An 8462-nucleotide genomic window follows, 5' to 3' on the forward strand; every position below is an offset into this window, starting at 1 on the left:
GAAACAAGAAGCCGCCTGTAAACATTTACTTTAAAGAAGAATTACGATGGATTCGTTATAAAAAAAAAAGAATAATTTATTTTTGTCGAATTTTTTATCTAAAATATGAACGCGAGAATTTGTCTCTCCACATGCGTGAACGAAATGAAAAATTGATCAATCTGGGTGCACTGCATGCCTGCTGATTTGGAAAGGCTGCTACTAAATTTTCGCCTTTAACTCGGTGCCAGAGATGCCAGGTCTGCAGATTTGTCTGTAAATCTGCAGATTTGGGGTATAGTGCTGCAGACATTTTTTGTTGTGCAGATTTTTACAGACTTTTGAAATTCTCGCAGACTTTTGCAGATTTTTGAAATTCTCACAGACTTTCGTCTATATTTTGAAATTTCCGGAACCTTTTTTTTTTTTTTTTGCTCGCCAAGTCAGTTTTGCGTGTCATACTTTATAGAGAAATTGCTGCCAGCAAGACATACTTCTGACTGCAGATTTTTTTTCAGATTTACAGACCCTGTCTGCAGATATTTGAAATTTTTACCTGGCATCTCTGCTCGGTGCAGTTTGAGTGAATCACCCGAAGTGTAAGGACAGAAAATCCACGTCTCTCCGTTATTCGAACAATTCTGCAATTTAATTTCGCAAGGAACCTTCCAGAACCAATAAGAAAATGTGAGTAAAGTGTTTGCCATTCATTTAATGTATAATTTATTCACCGAAACATTAAAATTGATAAGAAAACGTGAATTTTCATCGCTTGGCTGAACATCTGCCATGGACTAAAATTTTTCTAATGGCAAGATGGCGGCCTTGTTTTAGTTACTGTTTTTTTTTTAATTTCACTATCTTAAAACTATATTCATTATAACAAAAAAAATGTTACGCAATACTTACGAATTGTTTTACAAGTTTTCAGTGATTATAGATATTATATGAGATATTTTTTAAGATTTCTGGAAAATTCCATTCGATGAAAGAACTGCGCATGCGCTATAAAACATTCAGCTGTTTCACAGCTAGATCGACCCATCTTGACTTTTTTTTCTCTTCCACGTAGGTAAAGGTTTACTAGCTCATTGCTTTCCCTTGTACTAATCTTGGTGCATAAACAGTAAAACGGCTCTCTTGCATTTTCTTTCAATGAGCAAGAGAGAATCGTAACCACGCCTCTTAATTTTCCATTATGGCATGGGGTTTCGTTGTGATTTACACTAATTAGGGAGCATGGGACCGTTGAAAAGAAACCATAACTAGGGTCATTGTACCAATACTTATCTCATTATTTGAGTCGCAATGTTATTTTTCGGCTTACTCGACTTGAAATCTACGAAATGTGAGGAAACAAGGTACATTATATTCGCCTTGTCTCGAAGGCCTTGTACCATCTCGTGAATTATACCAACTTTCAATTAAATTTTGAAAGTCGAGCAGTTATTTTTTATTAAGTAGCTAAGGCCGTGGAAATATTTTAACTTTTAGTTAAAATTTTACAGTCGAGCAGTGATTTTTGCCGAGTTGTTAAATTTAACTGGAACTGCGGATGGAAAGTTATTTCGGTTTATTTTACATTGAAAATAAATTGATATCAAGTTGTATCAAAATTTCAATACAGAGAACGTAAAAAACACGTTGTTTTACAATGTATTGAATCATTTTATTGAGGTAGTTTCTTTGACTGAAAGTATAAAAAGGAAGTACACCGACATTTTTGCTAAAGACCTAAAATATCGAATATCTTACAATTGCATGAAACGATACACTCAACTTTCCGTGAGGGAATACGTACCGGATAAAAAAAAATTGAAAACTCGCATAAACAACGGCAGAACTTTGGAAATTCGCATTAAAAGCCGCATAACTGTTAAAAATTTTCATAACTTTGAAAGTTTGCAAAAAAAGTCGCAAAATTTAAGAAATTAACAAAAGAAAAACCGCATAACTTTGAAAACTTGCTTTAAAAAAAGTCATATATAAAGAAACCGCATAAAAATAATTTCCCCGAAGAGTATTGCAAAGCATAACTCTACACACAATACCAGTTTGTGTTGTCATAAAGTATAAATGTATGAATAAATCATTGAAGGAATATTTCAAATCATTTGAGCAGTTATTGATCTCTTCACTCCATTTGTATTATACTTTTGGAAAGTCACTTAAATTTTGTACTATTTTGATTTTTTTTTCTTGCATGTTCACAGGTACGGTAACCAACAATCCGGTGGATTCCGCGGAGGAATGGGTGGTGGAAATCGTATGGCTAATGGTGGTGGTGGTGGTTTCCGTGGTGGTGATCGCCCCTCGGGAGGACCACGCGGAATGGGAGGCGGTATGGGCGGTAGTTTTGGAAACCGCGGTACTTTCGACCGACAGGGTAACAACGGAGCTAGCCTACGCACACTGCAATGGAACAGTTCTGATTTGCCAGCGTTCGAAAAGAACTTCTACAAACCGTCAGAACAAATGCAGGGTATGTCCGAATCGGATCTTACGGGATATCTGGCCGATCATGAGATCACTATCAAGGGCAAAAGTATCCCTCGCCCTAGTATGAGCTTCGCAGACTGCGGATTGCCCGATCCTATCATGGATGAAATTCAGAAACAGAGCTTCTCCAAACCAACGGCTATTCAGGCCCAAGGAATGCCTATCGCATTAACCGGCCGAGATATGGTCGGAATCGCTCAAACGGGTTCGGGAAAGACTTTGGCTTACATTGTTCCGGCCTTAGTTCATATTACGCACCAGGATAAAGTGCGTCGCGGAGATGGTCCAATTGCGCTTGTTTTGGCTCCCACTCGAGAATTGGCCCAGCAGATTCAGCAAGTCGCCATTGATTTTGGACACAGAATCAATGTTAACAATACTTGTGTGTTTGGAGGAGCACCAAAAGGACCGCAAATACGTGATTTAGAACGAGGAGCTGAAATTGTGATTGCCACACCCGGTCGCTTGATTGATTTCCTAGAACGTGGAATCACCAACTTACGGCGATGTACTTATTTGGTCCTCGATGAAGCTGATCGTATGTTAGATATGGGATTTGAACCACAAATTCGTAAGATCATGGGTCAAATTCGTCCTGATCGTCAAGTGCTCATGTGGTCTGCCACATGGCCCAAAGAAGTTCGCAATCTAGCAGAGGAATTTCTGACTGAATACGTGCAGATTAATATTGGATCGCTTAATCTTTCGGCTAACCACAATATTCTACAGATTGTGGATGTCTGTGAGGATTATGAAAAGGATCAGAAGTTGATGAAACTGTTGACCGAAATTTCCGCTGAAAGCGAAACGAAGACAATTGTTTTCGTAGAAACCAAACGCCGTGTAGATGACATTACCCGCGTTATTAACCGGAACGGTTGGCGGGCCGTTTCGATTCACGGCGACAAATCACAGCAAGAACGTGATTACGTTCTGAATGGGTTCCGAAATGGACGCCAGGGTATCCTGGTGGCCACAGATGTCGCCGCCCGCGGACTTGGTAAGTGTTCTGGTGCTAAGCAGCATTGCGAGAGCGACTCGAGAGCAACCGGCGGATGAACCAGAAAACAAGTTTTCCACTCTGCACTGTTTGTCTTTCACAGCTTTGTAGCAGCGGAAGGGTCTGTTGGCATGGTTTTCTGTAGGTTGGTCCTCTTCGCAATGAAAATCTATTAACGCAAATGTTATTCTGGGATACTTTACCTGTCAAGTTTTGTCAGTCAATCATTTTTGCTGGCCCGAGATCTGCGTGAGAGTTCAATTCGAGGAGAATCAGTCACTGTACACCTGTGAAGAAGTCCTTCTGTATTTGTTTGTGGTCGTCATTCCGTATATGCGAAAGAGATGGCTTTATGTATTTCCTGTATTCACGATTCACGATGTTGGCTTTCCGTTTCAGCAGTTTCGAAGGTTACGCACCGAGTAAAGTGCGTACCGTCGTATTTTCTATATTTCTTTTCAGATTGGCGTTCGTTAACATCGTCGTACTTCGGATGGATAGGATTGCTTACTGCAGATATCAGGTTTATTATCAGTATTTATATATATACAACAGTGAATACCAGGAAAAATATAAACTTAGGAACATTTCTATTCGTTTTACCATTAGCATCGCATACGCGATTTTCTGCTAATGGCATGGAATTGCGGAAGGCACAAAACATTTTGGCGTCCTTTTCGCGCAAACAACAAATATGGAGGCAATTGGTTTTGCAGTGTGCATTTGATTTATCTATCGAGGCAATAGTCGATTTTTTAGCTCACAATCTCAGAACAACCAAGAAGATGTCACTGTTGTTTCAACATGGCCAGTCTTCAAAGTTAATAGTAACTCAAGGTTTGGTTGCAAACGGTAAAATATGTTTCATAATTGCCAGAAGCTTCGTCAGATTGTTGATTCTTCTTTTTTGAGAAACGTTTTATTTTTTATTGTCAACCTTGATTAGGATAATGAAATTTTATTCCACTGATTTAAAATTGACCTATCGGAATTGGTTTTGCATTCAATTTTTGGAAACGCAAAGATCTGACACTGTAGCATTGATCGTCATTCTTTTCTATGAATTGTACTTTGTAAAACGCTGCACTTAGAACGGCTAATTTAACCTTTAATCTTTCCGTTCGAGCTTGGAAAAGGTATTTTCTAATGCGATTTTCAATTGGATCGTATCGTAGTGGTGAAGCGTATTTCCGGTTGGAATTACTTTTCAAAAGGTTAACATCCAAACTAACAGTGATCTTCTCGTGGTTGGAGGATTGTATGGAAAATGCTATTGCTAGTTTTTGTTATGTTTCATTCACTGAATCCGATTACACAAAGGCATTATTGATAACTTTCCCGTTCGTTTGGGCTTGCGGAGGGTAGTGCTCATCTTCTCTTCTCGTATTTGTAACCCTGCTTTCATTGTAGTTTTCTGATTTGAACGAAACAGGAGCGCACCCTCTACTAAATACCAGGTAACAGTTTGTTCTGCTTGTTTATATACTCTTTCTTTGCATTTAACTCCTAATTCCTAACCTCCCGAAGTCATGAAGCAGATGTTATTTTTTTACACGGAACTGAGCTTTCTAACAGCTTTACTAATCTCGCTCCAATCATGGCTTCAATGTTAAGATAAGCAGAGCCCGTCGGTTTCAAGATCCAGAAACATCCCCCCCCCCGCCCCCTCTCTCAAACGAAAGAAAATGGTGCCTCTAGCAAAACAGCAAACCCTAAAGTGAGTGAAATATAAATCGATGCCAAATTTAAATTACTTCGGGTATGATCTCTCGGCCAATTTTGACTGTACAAAAGTTCGTATTGCAAAGAAGATGTACTTAAAACAGAAAGTGAATTTGATTATTAGCGATTAAGAAACAAGTGTGAAGTACCGCTGCACTGCTCTGGTGCCGATGACAATAATCAAAGGCACACACTCTGATGAAGAAAACGTTCGACCTGTAGTAAGAAAAATGTGATTGATAATTCGAAATTTAAGCGCGTCCAGTGTTTATTCAACTGATTCGACTAACCCAAACATCATCACACAACTTGCGGGTGGAACATGGATTCCTCATCAAGAGATGACATGGTTTCATAATCTGTTTTAAAGACCGTTTAGAATACTATCCCATTTGTGATAAATACTCCAATTTAAAAACGATTTCGGAAGTTTAAACTTCATTCCGACATCATATGAATGTTCTCATTATGAAAGCCGTAATAACAAAATCTTCCTGTTACATGCAAACCCTTCAGATGTCGAAGACGTAAAGTTCGTAATTAATTACGACTACCCGTCAAATTCTGAAGATTACGTACATCGTATTGGTAGAACGGGTCGTTCTAACAATACCGGTACCGCTTACACGCTGTTCACCAATTCCAACGCCAATAAAGCTGGTGACCTCATCAACGTTCTTCGGGAGGCAAATCAGGTTAGTTAGAGACAGTCATAATTTTTGCAAACTAAAAACTAGCTCAGACACGTTAAAAGAATGTTGTGTGAAATGTAAAATTTATGTTCTTTTTCTCTTGCCCTACCATTAGGTGATCAATCCGAAGTTGGTTGAAATGTCCAAGTCCGGTATGGGTCGCGGTGGACGCAATCGCTACGGAAATCGCTTCGGAGGTCAACAAAATCGGCCACCGCGTGATGGAGGTTATGGTGGACAGCGCAACGATGGAGGCAATCGTTTCGGTGGTGGTCGTGATGGAGGTAACAAGTTTGGAGGTGGTCTGCGTAGAGACAATGGTGGGGACAAGTTTGGTTCAAAACCCCCGATGAATGGTGGCTTCCAGTCACGGGATCAAGGTAATCGTGCGCCAAATGGATCGGGACCGCCACGCACAAATCGATTCGCTGCTCCATCCGGAGCACCACCATCTTACCAATCCGGAGCAAGCGTGACTGGAAGTGGGTACAATAAGAGCAGTTATCCGAGTGCAGGCGCTACAGCTGGAACACCTGCTCCCTCCAGTAATAGCTACGGATCGTATAAGCCCTATAGCACAGCTCCGCCAAGCCAACCCACAGCGTCCACCTTCAGTGCATACCCCAGAAGTACTGCTGTACCTCCTCCATCTACCTATCAGTTTACTCCGAGTGGACAGTCATTCGCATTCCCACCACCAGTGGCGATTAATTAAATCATTTCATCATTCATCCCCTTAACTGACATTTTACATTCTCATTAATTTTTATAGACATCATCTAACCCGTAGAAAAGATACAGAGTGATTTAGTAATTTTAACTGCAAGTGTGAACAAACGAATAGGAAAGTGACTAGGATTAAGAACATCCTATTTATTATTTAATCGATTGTTATTAGCAGGTACTAGTACTGCATTGAAAAACATAATTAGGAATTTCCCTTTCGAACTTTAGCGAATGGAAATATTTTGTTTTCCTTAGTATTCTTGATACGATGGATTACTTGTGATACTGTAGCACTATGTTCTAATGATAGCAGCAACAAGAATATCGAGTTTCGGCTGAGTATTTATCATTTCCTATATGGAGGCTATTTTGCGTGTTACCACGCAGAAATAACTAACGTGAATTTGATATATGTACGATGTGAAATGCAAGTGGTGGTTAAAGGTGTGAAACTATCAAAACAAATTAAACTTATGAATATACGATATTGAAACCGAAACCTTATCTTATTCAAGCAAAACACAAGCTACGTGTTAATTTGATGCAATAGAAACTCTTACTAACCTTTTACTTTTTCAGCATTTTAAACTAGTAGTATTATATCAAGAATCTGTAATTTGTTTTACCGGAATTTTTTTTGGTGAAATGAAAACCAATAATTGAAGTAGTACAATAGATTAATGCCATCAATTGCAAAATCCTGGTTATGATTTCATCCGAAACACTTTAAAAAGGTCTCTTGAAAAAATATTCGTCCACTGAGTTGCATTTAGCAAGATTTTTCTGGTTCTTTTATGGACGTGAAGATTATTCGCCTATCAGACCAAAGAAACATTCTGAATAACGTCGCATCGATTTTACGACTTTCGCCCTTATTCTGAATAACGACGTATTGGTTTTTCGATCGAATATGGTTCGGTCGAATCCTGGCTACCTTTGATTTTGCTAGCGTTATTAGCAATACGAATGAAATACGATCGAAAAAACGATACGTCGTTATTCAGAATAAGGGTGAAAATCAAAGGTAGCTATGATTCGATCGAACCACATTCAATCGAAAAATCAATACGTCGTTATTCAGAATAAGGGTGAGTGATCGCTACAGTGCACAGTGGTTCAAAAGCGCAATTTCACGCTCTTAATTGATAACTAATAGGAACGTGGTTTCTGAGGTACAATATCTTCAGCAAAGTTGCTCAGAATGATAGACACCATCTTTTGGCAAATTTTATTTATGGGAATAATCCCCCTAAAAGTGAGATAGAAATATTATTTTAGTTCAAAGCCAACATAGGGGCTAAGTTACTTCGACAAAGTTGTTCAGAAAGTTATTTCAAACAAATTTGCTGAAGGTACTATTCCCGTAACATGAGTGTAATTCATGATATAATGTATTTTCTGAAAAGGGTGTTCTAAAACCAGTTTTTGTAAGAAAACACATATATTTTCAATTTATATGAGTTATTCATGTTATACAAAGTTTTTCATCAATTAAAACTACACAACTTTCTCAAACATACTATGCTGCTATCATTTCAGTTTAATGAAATAGAGCCATTTTTCATGTTTTTATTTCCAAAATTTCAACTTGTCTATCATCAAAAGGCGCAGAAAGGTGCAGATGAGACTACTTACATATTAAACTACTTCAAAAGAGCTTACATGCCGTGGTTGAGTTACTCGTCTGCGATCGTCTGCAGGCGAGATATGTTCTTTTCAAATATCCTTGTCCTTGACATTTACAATGATAAGGTTCATTGTATATCAGATCAGACTTCAATATATGTTCGTTACCATAGTAACTCTCTCAATAAATGATTTTTATGGACATCGAAGTCTACTAA

General features: G+C 38.6%; 1 protein-coding gene across 1 annotated transcript; it reads left to right on the forward strand.

The window, feature by feature from the left end:
• Positions 1 to 528: 528 nt before the first annotated feature.
• LOC131434457 (uncharacterized) lies at positions 529 to 7117 on the forward strand. Its single transcript, XM_058601179.1, has 4 exons — positions 529 to 666; positions 2193 to 3478; positions 5717 to 5895; positions 6008 to 7117. Coding segments are annotated over exons 1-4 (2067 nt in total). The 5' UTR covers positions 529 to 664; the 3' UTR covers positions 6608 to 7117.
• The last annotated feature ends 1345 nt before the right edge of the window (positions 7118 to 8462 follow it).

This window comes from Malaya genurostris, chromosome 3 (assembly GCF_030247185.1).
Source record: "Malaya genurostris strain Urasoe2022 chromosome 3, Malgen_1.1, whole genome shotgun sequence".
In the NCBI taxonomy this organism is placed as follows: domain Eukaryota; kingdom Metazoa; phylum Arthropoda; class Insecta; order Diptera; family Culicidae; genus Malaya; species Malaya genurostris.

Excerpts from the sequence above, each read along its gene's own strand:
- LOC131434457 (XM_058601179.1), top strand. Across the intron at positions 3,479-5,716 it reads TGTCGCCGCCCGCGGACTTG|ATGTCGAAGACGTAAAGTTC; the intron begins GTAAGTGTTCTG and ends CAAACCCTTCAG. Across the intron at positions 5,896-6,007 it reads TTCTTCGGGAGGCAAATCAG|GTGATCAATCCGAAGTTGGT; the intron begins GTTAGTTAGAGA and ends CCCTACCATTAG.